The following is a 23,348-nucleotide window of genomic DNA, read 5'->3' as shown; positions in this document are numbered from 1 at the left end:
GAGCACAGAGTACACCACATATACAAAGCTCTTGTATGCAAACCTCTTGTATGGAGTTTGTATGTTCTCCCCGTGTCTGTGTGGTTTTCCTCCGGGCACTTTGGTTTCCTCCCACATCCCAAAAACATACATCTAAGTTAATTGGCCCTAGACTATGATACACACACTATACTATACATAGGACTATGGTAGGGATTAGATTGTGAGCTCCTGAGGGACAGTTAAGTGACAATATGCTCTATACCGCGTTGGGGAAGATGTTGGCGCTATATAAATACTAAATAATAATGATAGGGCCTAAATTAGTCAGCTGTCAGCTAACTGATCAGCGCCTAGCAACTTTGTTGTTGATTTGTTATCTACCACTGGAATTTCCTTGGTATTACATGTTCAACAAATTGTGTAAAAAAAAAAAAAATGCTGAATTTTGATTAACCTTACAACACACTAATCTTGCACACTTAGAAATCCTCCAGCACCACCAATGTCCTTCTGGGACTTTTTATTAAAAACTCAAACAAGCTGTCTGAACTGGAATTAATCATCAATCATGCAATCCCATGTATCCTAGTGCCTTGGTAAGAGGGCCAGAGGTTCATAGCTGTCAGATTAATACTACCAAGCAAACTGTAGCCAGAACAGTGCCCGCTTGCAGTGGAGAATAATATGCCATGATTATGGTCGCTGCACTTTGAGACCGATGTAAATAGCCCTTGTAAAGTAATCGGAACCACTGATTAGTGCATCTTTACAGCTAAAAGGAAGTATTGTAATTCAAAACAGCAGGCTGTCAGCTGATAATGGCTGCTTTTTACTCTATGCTATAGTAATAAAAGAGTTTTTTTTTACTTTCATCAGTGATGCTGACTATTTTACAAGGGCTAGATTAATACTACTGTACCAACTGTAAGTGCCATCTACATAGGAAAAATGTCATTTACAATGCATTTTTCTCTGGGACAACTGTATTCATTTTATATATGTGTATGCAGTTTACATTTTTTTATGATAGTGGTCTTAACAATTTTATTGTGTAGTGGGGGCCTCTATTAATTACAGGACAGCAGTAGGCGGCCCAAAAAACCTTCACTCTCCTGTGTAATTGTTTGCCCATTGCCCACCTTTAAGAGACAGTGGCAGGGAAATATTCCATGGCTTGTGGCAATGAGCAAAACATGAACAAAGTCATTTGCACAGAAGAAAATGTCATATCCTGCCTGCAGGAGCTATCCGAGTTTGCTCCTACACTTCACTTTCCCTGTGTAAGTTTCCAGCCTATTTGTGTGACTGGACTTGTGGCCACGCCCAGTATGAGGCATAGGACAAAGTGTGTGGGTACAGTGTGGTGCATTAGCACAGCAGCTACAGCATGTAACCTTGGATTATGCAATGTCCCTTTATGCCTATTAATTGGCCCCACCCACTCTTGGTTGTTACTGTGTCCATAATATAGGGTGTAATATGAACACAAACTAGACACTGCACTGTATGCACCTCGAATCAACTGCAGATCTCCCAACACTTGCTACAACTGCTGGTAACCAGGGGCGTTGCTAGCCCCAAAGATCAGTGGCACGTGCCCCGGATCTATTCTGGGGTGCCCCGGATGTCCCCCAGGCGGGGTCAGACAGCGGGCGGCTGTACTCACCTCCAGCCGCTTGGTCTCCAGATTCTGCAGACATCTTCTCTTCCGGGCTTCTCCCCCTAGTGTCTGAGAATTAATTAGATGCTAGTATGGTATCTGATTCTCGGGTGCTAGGGGGAGTATCACCAGCAACAGAGGATGTCTCCAGACTTGGAGAGCGAATGGAAGAGATGAGTAGTTCTTCTTGCTGTGCTACTCTGCTGGGGGAGGTGGGGGGGGGGGGGGGTAGGAGGAGCAGTGAAGACACACACAACATGTCACCACAACACCATCATGCCCCATAGAGGCACCACAGCATCCATCTTGGCACAACACCCAGCATGGCACCACAGCACCCAGCATGCCCCACAGAGGCACCACAGCACCAATCACGCCCCATAGAGGCACCACTGCACCCACATACCTCCCAACATTTTCATGGGAGAAAAACGGGACACTTAGGCCACACCCCTAGCCACACCCCCACCCCACACACACAAAAAAAGTTTTTTGTAAAACAAAGTTATTTACTCCCGAAAGGGAGTGAGGGTGCCAGTGGGTGGGGAGGGGGCCAGTGGGTGGGGGGGGGAGGGGAAGAGTGCCAGTGGGTGGGCAGAGAGAGGGGGGGGAAACGATCAAGGCACCAGCCCGGGATGCGGCATGGATGGCCGCCGCCATTACGCTTCTCCCTCCCTCCCTCCCTCCCTCCTAATGTGCCCCCCAGTGTCCTCTTCCCCCCGCAGAGTAAAATAGGCAGCGGAGCGGGCAGTAAGTCTTACCACTGCCTCTCCCCTGCGTACCGGGATCTCCTCTGATCTTCCGGCTTCCTGTGATGTCACAGGAAGCAGGAAGATCAGAGGAGATCCCGGTACGCAGCGGAGAGGCAGTGGTAAGACTTACTGCCCGCTCCGCTGCCCATTTTACTCTGCGGGGGGAAGGGGACACTGCGGGGCACATTAGGAGGGAGAAGTGTAATGGTGGCGGCCATCCATGCCGCATCCCGGGCTGGTGCCTCGATCGTTTTTTTCCCCCTCTCTCCCCAGCGGCCGGGACCTGGGGGGGGGGGGGGGCAGCGCGGGACAGCCCCCCGAAATCGGGACCGTCCCGCCGAAAACGGGGCGGTTGGGGGCCCTGCACCCAGCATACCCCCATAGAGGCACCACAGCTCCCAGCATGGCCATAGGGGCACCACAACACCCAACATGCCGCACAGAGGAACCACAGCACCCAGCATGGCACCACAGTATCAATCACACCCCATAGAGGTACCACAGCACCCAGAATGCCCCCATTGATGCAACATAACTCCCAGCATGCCCACTGCTCCCAGGATATCACCATAGAAGCACCACAGCTCCCTGCACCCTCCATAGAACTTTGGAGCCTCTATGGGGGCATGCTGGGAGCTGTGGTGCCTCTATGTGGTGTGATTGATACTGTGGTGCCATGCTGGGAGCTGTGGTGCCTCTATGGGGGCATGCTGGGGTCTGTTATACCTTTATGGGGGCATGCTGGGTGCTGTGGTGCCTCTATGGGGGTTATGCTGGGGTCTGTGATGCCTTTATGGGGGCATACTGAGTGTTGTGATGCCACACTGGGTGATGTAATGCCTTTATGGGGTACTTTTATGGAGGAATGCTGAGAGCTGTAGTGCCTGAAGGGGAGGCCCATGGGAGGGGTCCACTAGAAGGTTAGGGAATGCTATGGGGGGACTGCCAGACAACCTGGCAGCAGGCCAGCCCGCCCAGGAGTAAGCCAGACCAGTCAGCACAGAAGCCAGGTAACTCTGCCTAGTTATGTGTAAGTGACACTGCCTTTTTACGTAATAGGCTGCATTTTTTTTGTATTAATGAAGAGGGGGGCTGCACTCAACATTTTGCTGGACAGGCCTACTTAGACCTACTTAGACCGCTGTTCAGTTCATGTAAACTTGGCTTCACACCTACATTCTGGTGCATGTCCACACCCATTTTTTGGCTGGAGTGCCCAAAAGTGCCCCAGATCTCTTAGGATCCTAGCAACACCCCTGCTGGTAACTAAAAGAAATCTGTGGGTGGTTCTATTATCAACCAGTATTCACCATAAAGACATGAGCTTCCTTTTTGGGGGGAGCTTAGCCAACAGAAAAGAAACCACCTGAAAGATCAACATATTGTCATGTGGCTGCTCCATTCCATTTGCAAGTAGTGGCTTGGAGTGCGTGTAATGTGTTGCCGGGCATAGAGCAAGAATCAGGTATGATCACAAAGATACATCAGAACTCATAATTGTTTCTCCATCAGGGGCATCACCTCCTCTTCACTACCACCACCTCTTATATACTGATACCTTCCTGCTGTATGGACAGGAACCTCTTTTCTATGGGGTGCTACCTCCATTCTACATACAGCCCATACCATGTATACTAACTCTCCACCTGTCAGTATTGCAGTCCCTGTTCCTTTTGAAGTAGGCTTTCTTATGTCATGTGCAGCCTTAGGGCTAGTTACCGCTGGGCGATTTTTCAGCGCTTTGCTCAATCGCCAACTAGCTGCATACAGCGTTTCGGAGGCAATTGCGCTGTGATTCTCGTTCTATTGAACAGAAACCACAAGCACAAATGGCGCTGAATCACAGGATTTTGCCCGCAAAACGCCACTGCGGGCAAGCGGTGCTCCTAGTGTGCAGTGTGAACAGACACTTATTGTTCCATTTGCAGCAGCCCTCTTTCCATGCCCAGTCTTCCTGTTACATTTGCAGCTCCTCCATCCATGTGCAACAGCCACACACACACCCACTTCAGCATGATGATGATATCCAAACAAGGTAATGATTCTACCGCCAGCCTGGGTTTTTCAAGCAGGAAAATGCCTCCAGCAATCTTGGATGGGCTAATTTTACAGTCTTTTCTGTTTCATTATTATTTATTTCTTTTTTGATAGGTACCAAGTAATAAAAAAATGAGTATGTGAGCCGATGTTAATTAAAAACAGTGCCAGAAAGAGCCACAAGCTTCATACATTTCAAAATGCAACAATTTGGGGTTTATAGGTTTTTTCATAATTGAAACAAAATGGTATCTAAAAATATCTGTTGCGTATAAATTATCAGCGTTCTGTATTTCGTGTTACAAAACGAAAAAAATAAAACTATTCTGTTACTTTTTTATGACGGAACTTACTTCTGTCATGCTGGTGGAACGCAATACTTCTTTTCATGGTACAACGTGCAGTAACTTTATCCTAGGTACTTTTTATGGAGACAGTGGAATTCGCAAATACAGAAAACAGTACAGTGTTTTTCCTTTGCCAAGAGATTCCATTGTAGCATTAAAGAGCCCACAGTAGGAGAAAAGCTTTTCAAAAGAGCACAAAAGAAGGAAAATAATAAAATAATAATTTAATAAAACAAATAAAAAGCCTGGCTTTAGGGCTGGTTCACACTGACGTTTTGCTGGCATTAAACACAGCGTTTTAAAAGTAGCGTTTTTAGGGATCTACCACCCTCCCATGCAAGTGAATGGGAGCGTTTAGTACAAGCTTTTGCAGGCTTTCATGAAAGCCTGGCAGTTGATCCCGGCGTCTCGTCTCATCTCAAAAGCAACATGCAGCTTCTAGAAGGCGTTTTAAAGAGGAACTGTAACGACAAAACGGCCCCTGGGGGGTACTCACCTCGGGTGGGGGAAGCCTCAGGATCCTAATGAGGCTTCCCACGCCGTCCTGCGTCCCTCGGGGGTCTCGCTGTAGCCCTCCGTACAGCCGTGACGCAATATTTACCTTCCTGGCTCCTGCGCAGGCACTCTGATGGCTGTCGGCGCCGAAGTAGGTGGAAATACCCGATCGCCGTCGGGTCTGCTCTACTGCGCAGGCGCAAGTTTCCGGCGCCTGCGCAGTAGAGCGGACCCGACGGAGATCGGGTATTTCCGTCTATTTCCGTGCCGAAAGTCGCCACAGCGCCCCCGCTGGAGCCAGCAAAGGTAAATATTGAAGCTACAGTCGGCTCTGTCGCCGGCTGTTCGGAGGGCTGCAGCGAGACCCCCGTGGGACAGAGGACGGCGTGGGAAGCCTCATTAGGATCCGGAGGCTTCCCCCACCCGAGGCGAGTACCCCCCAGGGGAGGTTTTTGTTGTTACAGAGTCTCTTTAAAGCCAGCAAAAGCCACTGAAAGCCAGTGAAAGCACATAAAAGCCCAGCCTTTCCATATACTGCCTGTAAAAGCCACCAAAAGCCTTCAAAAGTCATTAAAAGCTAAGCTGTTAAATGCTGGCATTCTTGAAAAAAAAACAACACAGCGTTTGAATAAAACGCTAAGCAGAAGCTCAGACGAAGTCCATGTGAACAAGCCCTTAATTACCATTTATTTATTAATTGCATTTATAAAGCGCCAACATATTATGCAGCGCTGGACATTAGTTTAGGTTACAGACAATATTTAGGGGTGACATACAGCAAAATGACAATACCTGAATATAAGAAAGACCAGATCATGCAGCACAGTATGAGTACAAGGTAATGCTTAGTCACTGGAGGGGAGCATGGAGATTAGGCAAGTTAGGTTCACTCAGATGCATAGCTTGGGTTCACAGTAATGGAGGTGCATGATCAGGTAGGACACAAAAGGAGGAGGACCCTGCCCAAAGGCTTACAATCTAGAGGGAGAGGTAAGGACACGAAAGGTAGGGGACCAGAGTTCAGCTGTGGGTTTAGAGCACTTGTGAGGGGTAGTAGGCCAGAGTGAAAAGGTGAGTTTTGAGGGCTTTCTTGAAGATGTTGAAGGAGGGTGTTGGGTGGAGGTAGGGAGTTCCATAGTGTTGGAGCAGCTCTTGAGAAGTCCTGGAAGCGTGCATGGGACTGGGTGATGCTCAGAAGAACACACAACTGTAAAATGTATCACAGCTGTACAGGAAGGAGACTGACATATACTATAGCCACGTATTCATGATCCTTTCCTTACAACCTGTACACAAATGTTACATAGTTTGTGCAACGATTGTGAAATTCTCTCTGTGGTCAGCGCACAGGACGCGCGCTGACACTGCGGAAATCCTCCACAAGCGTATAATTTGACAGAACCCAGCAAAAGGTGCAACGCACCTGTAGAGGGAAAGTCCTGTCGGCAGATGGAGCTGTGGAGTGCAGAGGAACAGATCCTCTGCCCTGCCACAGACGCCAGACAGGAATTGTACGAAGGGAAGAAACACAGGGCAAGATAGCTCTTAAAGAGAGAGAGTAAAGAGACAGAGTGTATGTGTGTCCACCAATCGAGTCGCCAACCAGCGACGATGAACACACAACCATGAAGATCAGGTGAGAAGGCAATAGCTAGAGATGGCGATTGCTAACATGACACAAGACCGAATAAGCACAGAGGAGGAATGTCCACCAATCTAGTCGCCAACCTGCAATGGTGGAAACACGACAGAGGAAACCAAGTGAGAACGCAATCGCAAGAGAAGCGAATGAGAATGAGCACGGGCAGAATGTACGTGTGTGCACCAATCTAGTCGCCAACCCGCGACGGTGCACACACAACAGCAGAAACGAAGTAGGAACGCCATTGCGAGAGAGGCGATTGCCAGAGGTGACACAAGGCTAAAGCAAGACAGGGCACGAGAGTAGCAAAGCCACAGCAAATCATGGAATGAGAAGATAAGGAAAATAACAAACGCTAACTAAACGCGAACACCGCACTCATTCGCAACAGCGAACGCGTTTACAGCGCGATCTCCGCACATTAAGCGCAACAGAGACAAGCACGCCTAACTAACCCCTGCCACCCAAACATGAACCAGAGAACGCGAGCGCTTGCTTAACGGTTACCTCACCGAGCCTACAGCAAGCGTTCGTATCAGACAAGACAGACAGACGGACGGGAAACAGGATAGGAAAAATCCACTGCTCTTTCCGCCAGAGCGAGTGCGATCCGGGTTCAGGGACAGGATCACAGATCAGAAGGATCCACAGCCGCTACCGCTAGGGGCTAGTGCGATCCAAGCAAGACAGGCAGATGAGATAGCCGGTGGCAACCGCTGCTCCAGCTATACTCCAAGAAAGCAGATCAGAAGGATCCACAGCCGCTACCGCTAGGCGAGTGCGGTCCAAGCAAGACAGGCAGATGAGACAGCCGGTGGCAACCGCTGCTCCAGCTATACTCCAAGAAAGTAGATCAGAAGGATCCACAGCCGCTACTGCTAGAAGCTGGTGCGATCCAAGTAAGACAGATGAAACAGAAGGGGCTACCAGTAGCAACCGCTGCACTGGTTAGCACCCACAGACAGACAGGACGATTTCCTATCGACCACCGTTGGTGACAGGACAATCACAGCAGAGAGGCAACATAGACAAAACAGATAAGCAGACGAACTGCACTAGAGGAACTGCCTAGTGCAGTCCCCAGAAATAATCTAAGATACCTATAACAATCCAACAGGGAAGGCTGACACTCCAGGAGTGTATTTAATAAACCGTTGTGACCAGCCAAGCCTTCTGGTCAGCAGAAGGCTTTTATACTGCCAGCCCTCAAACGAGACAGCTGGGCAATTTGCATGTATGCAAATCCCTCAGCAAAGCAACTCTGAAAGTTGCAAGATGAAGCCAGGTCTCTTTTCCAGAGACCTGCATCTCTCAGACATAAGGAATGGTCAAACAGCTGTCTGCCTGTGCAGCAAGCTGAGCGGATCATTACAGTTTGGTTGAAAAAAAGAATCTGTCCAGCAAGTCCAACCAGAATGAAAAATAATAAATAAATAAGCATCGGGTACATGTTTGTCCTGCACCATCAGGCTAGATTCACAGTGGGACGTTGCGGTTTGATGCGACGTTAAAGTCGCAATGCAAACTTGCATTACGCCAAAAAATTTGCAACGCAGCGTTGACGTTGCGTACAGCAGATACAGTAGAGCTTACAGGCAATGAAAAGTATGCATCCAAGTCATTACTGAGCATCTGCATGCAGTAATATCACTTAATGTGCAGTGTTATACACCAACGCAATGTGTGCACTGTGAACGGCGCATTGATTTATTTTTTTATTGCAGTGCACTATTCTGCGTTAAATTTTGTTTTAACGTGTGACTTTAACGTCCCACTGTGAACTTAGCCTCACTTAACTTTATCAGTTAGCCATAAAAAGGTATTACTTTTACAAGACTTTGTGTTTTTCTACCTACACAATTTGTTTGGCTAAGACGGTACAGAAACATGTTTACTACTATCCTGCACCCTCACAAATCCCAGTTGATCCATTCCAGGGGAAGGCTACGGATTCCAATAGTTTCTTGTCTGGAAATTACAATAGCATGCAGTCTTCAGTACCTTGAAAAATTAATAGGGACGTATCACTTCAAGAATTTTAAGCACTACAACATTCTCTTCCTTTTTGTTGAGGAATTTACTTTGACATGGATAGTGAGAAGGTTTGTATGGGGCATACAGGTGTGCTGTCAGAAGCTTTGGTGTCTGATGATATCATACAAGACAGCCAATTGAAAGGGCAGTGGTCTCACAGTTGTGGGGCTGTATATTAACCTTTTGTATGTGGTCCGTGTTTCTAAGGAGAGAATCAAAAACGTAACAAAAGTTGCTTAGGCAATTCCCTTAATGACTAACTGTACAATATTTCTTTGCAAACTTTCAGAAGTTTAAGTTTCTTCTTCAGGTATGATACAGAACTGGATCAGAACTGTAAAAAAAGTAATGCTGTTCCCTGGCTGAGAGCTACTTTGATTATTGTTTGTATCTACCTTTATTGTCAAATGCTCTCAGGGTTCAATAGATCTAAGCACTGATGGGTATTGCTTTTAGTTTCAATACATAATGAGAGTCTCCAGAATTATCTGTTTTTACACTGGAATCTTACATTACTCATTAGCAGCCAAGACATTATCTAATTTCCTGGTTCATAGATACATAAGGAAGTTGGAGGAAATCTCCTTAAAGGGCAACTGAAGTGAGATGACATGGAGGATGCCAAACGTATTTTCTTTTAAAGGACAACTGAAATGAGAGGTTTATGGATGCTGCCATATTTATTTCCTTATAAGCAATATCAGTTGCCTGGCTATCCTACAGATCCTCTGCCTCTAATACTTTTAGCCATAGACTCTAAACAAGCATGCAGCAGATCAGGTGTTTCTGACTTTATTGTCAGATCTTACAAGATTAGCCGCATGCTTGTTTCTGCTGTTATTCTTACACAACACTACTGCAGCCTAATAGATCAGCAGGGCTTCCAAGCAACTTTTATTGTTTAAAAAGAAATAAATATGGCAGCCTCCATATTCTTCTTACTTCAGTTGTCCTTTAACCTCCCTGGCGGGCTATGCCGCCGGAAGGCACCGCTCAGGCCCCGATTTTTTTTGCTGCACGCAGCTAGCACTTTGCTAGCTGCATGTGCAATGCGATCGCCGCCGCTACCAGCCGATCCGCCGCTATTCGTCGCGCCGCGGCCGCCCCCCCCCCCCCCCAGACCCCGTGCGCTGCCTGGCCAATCAGTGCCAGGCAGCGCTGTGGCGTGGATCGGAGTCCCCTTTGACGTCACGACGTCGATGACGTCATCCCGCCCGTCGCCATGGCGACGGGGGAAGCCCTCCAGGAGATCCCGTTCTTTGAACGGGATCTCCTGATCGCCGGAGGCGATCGGAGGGGCTGGGGGTATGCCGCTGAGCAGCGGCTATCATGGAGCGAGACCTTGTCTCGCTACATGAAAAAGAAAATTTAAAAAAAAAAAAAGGGATTTGCTGCCCCCCTGGCGGATTTTTAGCAAACCGCCAGGAGGGTTAAGCAATACCAGTTGCCTGGCTATCCTGCTGAGCCTCTGCCTCTCATACTTTCAGCTATAGACCCTGAACAAGCATGCAGCAGATTAGGTGTCTCTGACATTATTGTCAGATCTGATAAAATTAGCTGCATGCTGCAGCCAAAAAGATCAGCAGGGCTGCCAGGCAACTGGCATTGTTTAAAAGAAAATCAATATGGCAGCCTCCATATCCCTCTCAATTCAGGTGTTCTTTAAAGGGAAGGGGAAATCCAGTTTTGATGGCAGTCACTGGAAAAAAGTGACAACAACGAGTTTTCACTTTAATTTCTGTTCTGGTGACTGAAATGTTGCAGTTTTACCTTACGCTCTATCCAACCACCACCTTTACTGGACAGAGACCGAGGTACTGTTGTCACAGAGATACAGACAGCAGTAACAACCTGAAAGAACTATTATTTGCTCCCCTATAAGACTTTACTTTATGCCCAGGCAGTCTGCTGTTAAAGGACATCCGAGGTGAAAATAAACTGGTGAGAAACAAATGTATCTATCTTCCTTCTCCTAAAAATGACTTTTCTAGATATCCTGCAGTTTTATTTTATATTTAAATCTATTTTCTATGCTTTTACTGTTTCACTGTCTCTGCTCAATGACACATGCATTAAAGTATGCCAGAGCTCAAATCTATGAACAATTGACCCTTTGTGTACCCTTTGTGTCTCTTTTCTGCTCGCAGAAGTCATTTTCTGCCAGGAAAGTTTTTATAGCTATAATTCCTTATCAGTGAGGATTACGCTATAGTCCGACCCAGTCCTGACCCAAACAGAAACCGTCACTTGCTTACCTGATTATTATTATTTTGTATTTATATAGCGCCAACATATTCCGCAGCGCTTTACAAAGCACAATAAGACGACAAGGGGAACATAGATACACTAACCAAATGTACAACAGAGTTCCAAGCAGCACAAATATTGTGACAAAGACAGTAAACATTAGGAGGACTCTTTCAGGCAGAGAAAGAACAAAAGGAACAAAGCACAGTTATATGTGTGCTAGGCACTGTACATACACATGTCTATCTCATCATGTCACATGTCACCTCGGTTGTCCTTTAAGCATAAATAAAAGATAGTCCTACAGGCCAATTTCAAACAGCTGTAAACTATATTTCGGAGTGTCATCAAGGGGTTACAATTTTTGTTTTGTTAAGTAGAAACTATATTTACATCCATCTGCTTTTCACTTATTCCATAAAGGGACCTTGAGTATACATGTGTCCACTTGTCCAGAGCTATCCACCAGGAAATACCATTAAGCTGATGGCAAGCTGGGGAGTTTGGAAGACTCTCAAATCACTGCTAAGCAACCTCACCAAAGGCCAAGTTGATCGTAGCATCATCCCTCTTCCATTTTGGGTCCAGATAAAACTAATTAAAAAGCTATTGGCAGGAAGTGATTGGTGAAGCAGTGGCTCTGGTTGCACCTGTGACATGACCTTAACATAGTTATGGCCACGCTATTGACCCTATGCCTAAATACCTGGGAAAAGTAGCAGTGGATAGGCTACAGTCTAAATACCAGATACATAGTTGTATTTGTATGCACAGTTATTTTTCTAATGTGTGAACACACACAGTATTTCATGCGTGCTATCTGGACGCCAGAAGAAATCTTCAGAACACTCAAATGCTGGCCACAACAACGCAAGTTCGTGAACTTCCAAGAAGAAGGCAATAAAATTTGCTATACTGCTACATCAATTATTTGCTGTAGTCATTTGAACTGAATTTTAACACTGGAATGTTTTATAACATTTGAATGGGACACAGACATTTGGTTCTCATATTCTTACTTAGAATATCATTCAGTGTATATGTAACATTTAGTTCCTGCACAAAAAAAATACATAGCTTCTCGCCTAAGGCCGATCAGCGGCCACAAGGTGGCTCTTCCAGGACCGCGTAACGCCGATTGATGTCAAGTCCTGGGGGAGGAGATTGCAGGGGGATCGGGCAGGCACCCCGCTTGAGTGATGGAGCTCGCCCAGTGGCGATCGCCACTATCATACTTATCAGGCCATCTATTTACATTATACAGAGCTACGATCCATGCCAGCACTGTATTGGGGACAGCCGTGTCACTCGGCTGTCCCCTGGGAAGGCTCCAAACATGATCCTCTCTCATAGGCTGATGCTTATGAGAGAGGGTCGGTGGGATTGGCTGCTGGGGGGAGGGAGGAAAAAAATAAAAAATAGAATAATTTATTGAAAATAAAATAAATACATTTATTTAAAAAAAAAATGAAGCCTGCAGCAGCGAAAAGCCCACCAACAGAAATCTCTGTTGGTGGGCAGAAAAAGGGGGGGGGATTCATTTGTGTGCCAAGTTGTATGGCTCTGCAGCGAGCTCTTAAAGCTGCAGAGCACTGAATCGTAAAAAAATAGCCTGGTCACTGGAAGGTGTAAATTTATGGTCCTTAAGAGGTTAAGTTTGCCATTCTGAAGAACAGACGTTACAAAGCATATAACGATGTGAAAACCGAACCATAGAAAAATCAAAGGATAAACACACTGTAAGAACACTTCAACCAACCTAAGGAACTCAGTCCACCTGTAGTAAATCTGGCAATGCAAAGCAAAAGTATGAGAGAGGGAGGGTTATAATATAATGCTTTGCTCAGTGTATTGTGTCAACTAGGTTTACGGAACAAATCAAATCGTAAACAGTAAAATGTCAAGAATTCAGACAATTCTAGTTCTTACTCACTGAGGGATGATGGGTTTATCTAAAATCGGTTTATGTTGCAAAGCTCTAACAGACTTTTGTATTACAATGCTTGACACAGGTCTCTTTAAAGGGAACCAGAGACAGTGGGGGAAAGCTTTTATACATACCTGGGGCTTCCTCCAGCCCCATATGCGCTCCCACGCCGCCGTCCTCCGCTGCCTGGATCCGCCGGCACCGGGTCCCGTCATTACCACCAGTCGGCCGGCAGACGCGGCCAAGTGTCCGCATCACAGGGGGCTCCCTCCATATACGTACGCGTGAGGCTGCATACTGCGCAGCCGCATGCGTACGGGTATGGAGGGAGCCCCTGTGATGCGGACAATTGGCCGCGTCCGGCGGAAGTGACGGGATCCGGTACCGGCGATAGGGGAAGCGGAGGATGGCGGCGTGGGAGCGATCCAGGCTTATGGGGCTGGAAGAAGCCCCCGGTATGTATAAAAGCTTTTTGTATTTTTAATGAAGGTTCCTCTCTGGTTCCCTTTAACCATTATTATTATTAATTTATATAGCGCCAGCATCTTCCGTGGCGCTGTAATAAAGCATACAGGGTATAACAATACAAAGTATACAATACAACAGTGGATACAAGACAAGAGGGTGTAACAGCTAAAGCAGTGAACAAATTAACTACATATTTTACAAGGGGTGGGAGGTATGTACACCCATTACACAGCACTGTGGGACAAAAGGAGAAGAGAGCTCTGGCCAAAAGGCCTTACAGTCTAAACGTTTAAGGTATAGACAGTAGGTAAGGGAAGCTGTGTGTGGAGCGGTAGAAATGGGGGTTAGTGGGCAAGGTGTCCTTGGCAGGAAAGTATGCTTGCCTGAAGAGGTGAGTTTTCAGATTGCGCCTACAAATTAGTAAGTGTGGATGAGTGGTGGATGTGTTGAGGGGGAGTGTTCGGGAGGAGGGGAGAGGATCGAGATAAGTCGTGTAAGCAGGAGTGGGAGGAGGTGATCAGGGAAGCAGAGCGGAGATTGCGTGTAGGATGGTATTTGGAAATAAGTTGATTAACCACTTGAGGACCGCAGTGTTAAACCTCCTACTGACCATGCTGTTTTTTGTTGCGCTGAGTTGTGCTTGGCTTTTCAGCCTCCTGCAAAGTCCAGCTATGGAGCCCAGCGATCGGACTCACCTCCTTTTTTTTTGTCCCTTAGGGCAGGGGTCCCCAACCTGTGGGCCGCGGCCCACTAGTGGTCCGCAGGACATTTCATGGTGGGCCGCGGCTTCAGACTCACTTTCACGCAGATTAACATTTCACTTCTAATTCTAAGGGCAGCCGCGGCAGGAGGGCGGGCGCATCATACGTCTCCAGTCTCCAGGCCCGCCCCCCTCACTCTGTGCGACCGAAGCAGTGGGCGTACGCGTAATGCGTTTCAAGTCCCGCCCCCTCACTATGTGTGGCCAATCACCCCCTGGCGGCGACGACGCTATTATCGGAGGCGCCAGTCCCGCCTCCTGCATCAGTGGGGATTCCTCTCGGAGGCCTGTCATGCCTCCATGTGGCCAATCACCCCCTTCTAAAGCGGCGGCCAATAGCAGCATATCGGAGGTGCCAGTCCCGCCTCCTCCATCAGTGCCCCAATCATCATTCCCCCTTCAGCCTCCCGTCCCGCCCCAAGGCCAATCAATGAATGGCTGCATGTATTTCATCACTGTGACACAGTCGCAGTGTATACGAGTGCAGCGTCTGGGCGCCATTAGAGAGAGGAGGTCAGACAGAGCCTGCCGCTGTGAGCCTGCCGCTGAGAGCCCACTCAGAGCCTGCACGAGCCTGACATCAAGTAAGCCTTACTTACTTAGTAAGGATCACACACATATACTGGGGTAACTACTGTGCTGGCTATACTGGGCTAACTATACTTGCTATACTGGGCTAACTGTACTTGCTATACTGGGCTGACTGTACTTGATATACTGTGGTAACTGTACTAGCTATACTGGGGTAACTATACTTGCTATACTAGGCTAACTGTACTTGCTATAGTGTGGTAACTGTACTTGCTATACTGGGGTAACTATACTTGCTATACTAGGCTAACTGTACTGGCTATACTGTGGTAACTGTACTTGCTATACTTGGCTAATTATACTTGCTATACTAGGCTAACTGTACTTGCTATAGTGTGGTACCTGTACTTGCTATACTGGGCTAACTGTACTTGCTATACTGTGGTAACTGTACTTGCTATACTGTGGTAACTGTACTTGCTATACTGTGGAATCTGGGAAAAAAAAGGGGGGGCTGCTGCCGCCGACACTAGCCACGCCCACTCCCCCCCCCCCCCCCCGCCCCCAGGGGGGCCCCGGAGAAAATTTTGGTCGGGATAGTGGGCCTCGGGCTCAAAAAGGTTGGGGACCCCTGCCTTAGGGGACATGCCACCGGAGGTGTCCGATCGCTGTGGCAGCAGTGGTTTGTTGTTGTTTTTCAGCCTGTATAGGCTGTTTCACCCTCCTTCCCTCCTCCCTCCCCCCCCCTCCGTTCACTGAATTTGAACAGGACGGCGATCCGTCCTGTTCCGCCTCTCATAGGCATCAGCCTATGAGAGGATGGTGATCCCCGGCCAATCAGAGGCCGGGGATCGTCGATCTCGTACAGCTCTGCCGGAGACCGCAGAGCTGTACGCATGTAAACAAAGGAGATTTCTTTCCCCTTTCGTTTACAGCCTACTAGCCGCGATCGCATGCGCGCGGCCGTTCCCTTGGAAACTGCAGCTCCAGGACTTGACGCCAATTGGCGATGGGCGGTCCTAGGGCTGCCGCCACGTTCACGCCCATTGGCGTGACGCGGTCGTTAGGTAGTTAAGATAGGAAGGAGCTATGTTGCCATACCATAACATAAACAAAGAACAAACATAAAAAAACCTTTCCGTCACAATACTGACAATACTTCTGTATTTCAAACAGCTCCGATTCCTATAGGATGCTCCATGAGAGGAACAGATCTGAAGAAAGAAACTGCACACTTGCTGTGTCCCTGTGGATGCACTGACCAGATTTCTGTGTATGGAGATGGCGTGTATGCCGGAGTGTCCAGTGTGTGCGGGGCTGCACTGCATCGGTATGGCTAACATCTTGTTATTTATCTTCCATGGGTCTAACACTTTCTGTTATATGACAGAGACTGAGGCTACGTTTCCACTAGAGCGGTGCAATTCCGTTGCGGAAAATGCATAAACAAATTTGCATGCGGTTGCGAATTCGTACGCGTTTGTATGTGAATTTTACCGCGAAAACGCACGCATTTTTGCAAGTATGCCAATTTAACCATATCAGTGCCTTTGTGCATTTACACAAATTTTACATGAAAACGTATGTGAATTCGCATGGAAAATTCGCATGGCAAAAATGCATGAGATTTTCCTATTAATTACATTACAGGCGAATCGCACACTAGCCTTGCGGTGTGCGAATTCTGATTGCTCTGCTGTGAAGATTGTTTCAGCACAGCGCGCAGATTTTTGGGCTAGTGGAAACAGGCCCATTGACTATAATTTGCTATGCGATTCTGCATGCAGAAAGCGCATGCAGATTCTCTCTAGTGGAAACCGGTCCATAGTCATACAGGAAAAACACACTGTAACTTCCAGCTTTGTATTGCCCAATGCAGAACAAAGCAATAAGGAGCCTCCATTGTCTAAAGACCTCTGAAGGCATTTAGCTGCCTGTGTGGTACCAATGCAGCCATGCCACTTGGTTAGTCATCTGCTAGGGGCAAAGCTGTTGTACCAGTGCCTATGCAGAGAACAATCTGGAGCTATACATCCTCCATCTTTATTTCGCTGCACTGAGGGAAGCAGCCAGATGAACGTTAGAAAAAAGGCCATTTTCTCCTACTTATAAATCAGCTGTATTTTTGTTCCTCGGCAAAATGCCAAGGATTAAATCCCCCCCCCCCCCCGATCAATGCTTTCTTTCTGCAGGGGTGGTTCCATCCATTTTTTTCATGAGGGTGCTAGGCAGTTGCTGGATTCACTGGTGGCATATATTTGAAATCAGCGCCGGTAGACTTGGGCGCAGGATAAAGCCGGTATATGGCTGATCCTGCTTCTGCACAAGTCCCGGCCGTGTTAATTACTATTCCCCCTCCAGGCAGCCATGGATAGTGGGGAATGATATAATTCGGCTTCCAGCTATTGCAGGAGGCCGAATTATTGTGTTTTAAAAGCAACTTCAGCTCCGTCTTCACTGAGCGCACTATGGGCTTGATTCACAAAGCGGTGCTAACTGTTAGCATGCCTGTGAAAACCCCCTTAGCACATCTAAACGAGCTTTGCGTGCAAAACTTTATGCGTGTAAAACTTTACGCGTGCGCTGCACAGAGCGCATTGCGCTCCGCGTGAAGTGCCCATTAAAGCCTATGGGACTTTGCGCGCGGTACTTAGCGCACGATCTGATTGGTGGAGGGGTGTATCCCCTTTTTCTCCTATCTACAGAGAGCGGCTTTTTAAACCTGAGCGGGGTCAGGTTACAATTCTCCCCGCCGGCCTGTCCAGTGGTTGCCTTTGTGGCGATCCACCCTTGTGAGTATAATCATCTCATTTATTCACAACAGATCTCTCCATATTAACATACTGCAACATATTGGGCTCTCGGTTTCTCCCCCATTTTTCAAGATCATCATGATCGATCCTTCATAATCAGCAGTGTGTACAGAGCGAAGAATGATTATGAAACGATATGGCCGCAAAGTCTATGGCACTTCGCTTTGATCCTGCATGATTTAACAAACCTATTGGTTGACAGTCATTTGAAATTTCATGTGCGGTCTGCTGTTATAGAACGCAAAATGATCGATCATCAGTCGGTTCACACAATTGCGTCTGGTGGTAGCTTTACAGCAACTTTAAGTCCTAAAAGGATACCAGAGCCCAAGCCACAATATAAAAAAGAAAAGTTATGCTGTCAGGAGGGTGTGAGCCCTCACTTACCGCTCCCTTGTTTGCAACCTGTGTGCCTCCGTTTCCCCTTCTAGACCCAGTTAGCGGTTCCCGACCCCAGCGTCCGCTATGGAAATACTGCGCCGCGCATGCGCAGTATTTCCTTCTCTCTCTCCCTGTGCCCGCAGCTACGTCATCGCTAGACATGCCCATTTGGTGATGACGTAGCCGCGGGCACAGGGGGAGAAGAAGGAAATACTGTGCATGCGCAGTGCAGTATTTCCATAGTGGACGCTGGGGTCTGGAGCCGCTAACGGGGTCTAGAAGGGGAAACGGAGGCACACAGGTTGCAAATAAGGAAGCGGTAAGTGAGGGCTCACACCCTCCTGACAGTATACCTTGTCTTTTTTATATTGTGGCTTGGGCTCCGGTATCTTTTAAAGGTACAGCATGTACTTACTTACTGTAAAGGACTTCTGCGGCAAGGAGGATTACAATCTGTTTACTCACCCACCGGTGGGATCGGCTCTGCGCGGACACTGTTGCCTGTGCATCAACATTATCTTGCGCAGTAGTTGTGCGCAGGCCCAGTACGCGCCAGATGAGCCGATCCTGCTGGTGGGTTGCGTTCATTACGGCCAGCCAGCAGGACACCGAGGAGGACCGAGACTGCGGCGAGGGACTGAAAGGGCTACTAGGGGCTGGAAGAAGCACCAGGTGAGTAAACAGATTGGAATCCTCCTCGCCTCGGAAGTCCTTTAAAACTATCTAGTATAGCTCCAAGGTATATGTTAGCGCTTTATAAACCAATAATAATAATAGCCACATTTGTCCACAAACGTAGTACTGATCTCACATTTTTTATATTGCTAGCGGGGTGATCACTAAACATGGCGGACCTGTGTCACTTCGTCGACTTTCTGGCCGACAAAATTACCCAGCTGTCATTAAAAATGGAGTGCAATCACAGGCACTGAGCAAATGGTCATCATCCTTCGCTGTAACCAGTAAGTAGTCAGTGGGTTGCTAATGGCTGTTCAAAATTAGTGGTATATACATTTTGCTCTTTAGGAAATTATTTTATTAAAATGCATTTCACATCCTGTGTTATCAAAACTGTTTATTGATCTTAAAGTAGACCTCCGCTGTAAATTCCAAAATAAAAAAAAAGTCAAGAGTGAAACTTACTATGACTGTTCCCCCTTTTTACTTTTTTTTTTTTTACCCAATACAGCAGCAGCTGACAATTTAAAGGACAACTATCAATAGCGAAGGGTTCTAAAAGTAGAATGTACAAATTATGTCTAAGTAGCTGTGTAAGCATTTTCCTACTTTTCATGTTAAACATCAGAGGCAAAAGCTGTAATTCACTAAGTGTAGGTTTTAGCTGCATTGGAATTATTTATCAGCAAAGGGGAGTCAGTGCTTTGATGCAGAGACCAACACTGGCTGAACTGTCACTTTTCTTTTAGAGTACAGCAGATTTGGTACCAAAATTTCACACACAAAAGATAATATTTATTTAAGCTTCTGATAGTTACATTTCAGCCTGCTAGTTCTGCACATGTCAGTGCAGTATTCTACTCAGACAGACCGCCCCTCAAAGCCTGAGTTTTGTCTCTCTGAATGAGCTATTCAGAGAGGCAAAACTAGAGCTGCAGTTTAGACCAGTCATCTGCCAAAGTTATAGTACACACAGGGTTAATAGCTGTAGGAAGAGGGATTTCCCCCCCCCCCCCACCTTTCATGATTCACTGATCCGATGCACTGGTCCAACCTCACTCCATGAAAGGAATTGATAACATTAAAAAGAGGAGATAAGCGGGGGATAGATATAGCAATATTTAGGAACACTTACACAAGCCATCCCCAACCCAGTTTAAAAAACAACAAGGAAGCACTGTGGCGGCTCTGATTGGCCTCCTACTTCCAAAGTAATGCATTACTTTTCTCTTCGCCTCTCCTCTGCAATAGGCTGGCTCAGTGGCACAGGTAGAAGCGGAGCATCTCTCAGACCACACTATGAGGCTCCTGCCACCCACAGATGACATAGGCCTCAATTCACTAAGATCATGCTAGAGATAATAAAGCAAGAGAAAACTTACCTCCACGCGTGAGAGAGTTATCTTACCTCTTCATTCCTTAAGTTACCTCTCCTGTAGTTAATTTACCTCCTCTGTAGTTAATTTACCTCCTCTGTAGTTAATTTACCTCCTCTGTAGTTAATTTACCTCCTCTGTAGTTATTTTCACACGCAGTTAATTAACAGCCTGTCTTTAACTCTGGAGTTATTTTAAGGATTGGAGAGTTAATTTAAAGACAGAAGAGTTAACTTTAGGCTTGCCTGAGGTAAAATGTTTCCTGAATACTACATGCCTTATCACCATGGTAACAACTCTAGAAGAGTTATTAAAGACAGAAGATAAGCTTAGTGAATTGAGGCCATATCTCTTAGCAGTCTTTGCAACTGCAGAAAACTGCCGTGGCAATTTTTAAAAAAGGGGACATGGCCAACCATGGATTTTATGGCACAAATGGTCAGTTTTTAGATATTTTTCCTGATGCTCTGTTAAAAGTTCTGCAATCTGTGCAGATAGTGTGGGTTTTATTGTTACACCGGAGGTCCGCTTTAAGTTGCCTACCTAGAATGTTGTGTTCTGGCTAGTATTCCTGAAATGCTGACATACAGCTAATAATTCTATTCAGAAAATAAGAATTACAGTATGAGTATGTTTTTATAATCAGCTAATCACTTACAGCTTCCACATATTATTATTACTATTATTTAGTATTTATATAGCGCCGACATATTACGCAGCGCTGTACAGTGTGTGTGTATATATATATATATATATATATATATATATATATATATATATATATATATATATATATATATATATATTGTCTTGTCACTAACTGTCCCTCAATGGAGCTCACAATCTAATCCCTACCATTGCCATATGTATATATTATGTAGTGTAAGTACTGTAGTCTAGGGCCAATTTTAGGGAGAGCCAATTAACTTATCTCTTACTACCCCTGTACTTTAACCACTTTGCTTTCCTGGGTTTACCCCTTAAGACTCCTGACAATTTTGACACTTCAGCTGTGTCACTATTGATACAGCAATACCTTTTTTTTCATTACTTATGACATCCAAGTGATATATGTATTTTATTTCTTTTCAGGACAACCTAGGCTTTCTTTGGGTGGTATTTTTTTCCTAAATGTATTCTATTTTATAGCCATTTTACAGGAGAAAATTGTCATAAATGCAAAAAATACACTTTTCCATGCTTCACCCTTTCTAAATTTTCACAAAACAAATGCCACTGCTATAAAACACCTCAAAATATATTTATTGGCTCTTCCCAGTTAAAATGACACCAGATATGGTTTAATTCATTACTAGTTGGACATGTAGTGGGTCATTATCCCCAGACTGTGCATAAGTATCGATCAGATTGCTAGGAGGACAGTTTGGGGGGCCCTGGTACTGTGCAGATGCATCACTAGGTAACAGCTTAGTAAAACATCTGTGCAGCATTGGGGCCCTAACTGTTGCCCTAGCAATAGCATCCAAGTGCTTCAGGTGGCAGTCAGAGTAGAGGTGACACACTGTGTTTTCAGGCTAGGAAGGGGTTGCACCTCATTTAAAAAAAAAATCCTTTTTTTTAATGTTTTACTCTGGACACCATATTTTTTTTATCTAGACGTGAGACTCATATCATGAAATCTTAAGATTTGCAGCTGGTACTGATACAAGGGTCAGCATTGTGATATTACGTTGGCACAGAAAAAAAAATATCAAAAAGTAATAACACAATTACACATTCAGCAGTCCTAATTAAGGTATAGCCGGCTACTGACCATACATTAAAGTGGACTTGAACTCTTGCACAGGACAGAAGGAAAATATAGAAATGCACCCTGTATGTATTTAGAGAGTTTAGCCTGCCAAAGTCTCCCTCATGTGTGACTAAGCGCAAGTTGTAATTTGATCCCTCAGCTGTGTCAACTGCCTGCCTGCCACGGCAGAGAGCTAATTGGTAAACACAGGATGTTAACATGTCTGCTTCCATAAAAGCAGGAAGTAGATACACTGCAGCTTTATTGCAGAATGTGTATCAGCTGTGACAGATAAGAGTTTTTCTTTAAAGGCTATTATGCTGTTGCATATCTTTTAGACCAGAGAAGAAGCTCTGAGTTCAGGTCCGCTTTAAGTTATATGAGCAAAGCCTAGAGCCACTGTATGGTTTTCCCCAATTTATCTCTTCATATTCACAGAAACTAGAATGTAACTGTATGTAAAGGAAGGGAAAACACAAGTATTCTACAGTACATTTTTTTGTTCATCTGTTGTGTCACTGAGGTGAGCCAGAATTTCGGCCACTTGGGTAATCGCTGCTAAGCAGTAAATTATAGTTGCTATTTTCCTCTTTCCCTGTGTACATTACCACAGTGCGCAGATCTTCCTGATAATTCTCTACTGCATAGGCAGCCAAGCCAGCATCCTTGTTACTGTAACATGTAAAGACTAAAATACTCTAGAAGTGTTGTATGAAGCCTGTGTTCCAACTGCCTTCCATGATCTGTGTGAACCTTTAACCTTTACAGTTTAATGCCAAAATAGTTTTTTAAAAAGTAGACATTTCAGGCGTTCCCTTTAGGCTTCTTGCACACCAAGACGTTGCGTTAGGTGCCACGTTAAGGTCGCATAACGTGCACCTAACACAACGTATGGTGCTGCAAGAGCCGACGGTAGAGTGAGCCGCGTTAGGCGGCTCGATTCCTATAATGTCTCCCAGAGTGGCGCTGATTGGCCAGCGGGACCACGTGATGCGGAGCGAGACACTCCGCATCACGTGGTCCCGCCGGCCAATCAGCGCCCGCCAGTGCAGTGAATATTAAGTAGCCATGTGCGCGGCTACTGTAGCTGGCTCTCCCCGCCTCCTCTCTGCCCCCCACTGCGCATGTGCAAACAGTCTAACGCGGCTATAGCCGCTCCAACGCCGTAGCATGCTGCACTTTGCGGAGAACGTGCAGCGTTACATGTAACGCAACGTGGGCTGTGTGAACAGCCCACTTGTGTTACATTGCTGTGCGTTGGGGGAGCGTTACAGTAACGTCTTGGTGTGTAAGCAGCCTTAAGCTGGCCATAGAGAGACAAGAGAACTCAAGAGAATTCAAGCAAGCATAAAATGATCAGATCAAGAAACATGTAAAGGAAGAATCAGCTGCAACTATAAAAACACTTTCCTAGCAGAAAATGGCTTCTGAGAGCAAGAAAGAGATAAAAAGGGGAATGTATTAT

General features: G+C 46.2%; 1 protein-coding gene across 2 annotated transcripts in view; it reads left to right on the top strand.

The window, feature by feature from the left end:
- COCH (cochlin) overlaps nucleotides 1–23,348 on the top strand; it is a 68,629-nt gene that overhangs the window by 23,261 nt on the left and 22,020 nt on the right. The window contains exons 4-5 of one of the 2 annotated variants that reach the window (XM_068253885.1): nucleotides 16,059–16,212; nucleotides 18,905–19,038. The exons of the other annotated variant lie outside the window; for it this stretch is intronic. Coding sequence (XP_068109986.1) covers nucleotides 16,059–16,212; nucleotides 18,905–19,038 — 288 coding nt within the window. The remainder of the gene's footprint in view (nucleotides 1–16,058; nucleotides 16,213–18,904; nucleotides 19,039–23,348) is intronic. 2 annotated transcript variants of the gene reach the window in all.

The sequence above is a fragment of the Hyperolius riggenbachi genome, chromosome 9 (genome assembly GCF_040937935.1).
Source record: "Hyperolius riggenbachi isolate aHypRig1 chromosome 9, aHypRig1.pri, whole genome shotgun sequence".
Lineage (NCBI taxonomy): Eukaryota > Metazoa > Chordata > Amphibia > Anura > Hyperoliidae > Hyperolius > Hyperolius riggenbachi.
The sequence above is the reverse complement of the archived record's forward strand: the minus strand, read 5'-3'. Positions and strand labels throughout refer to the sequence as shown.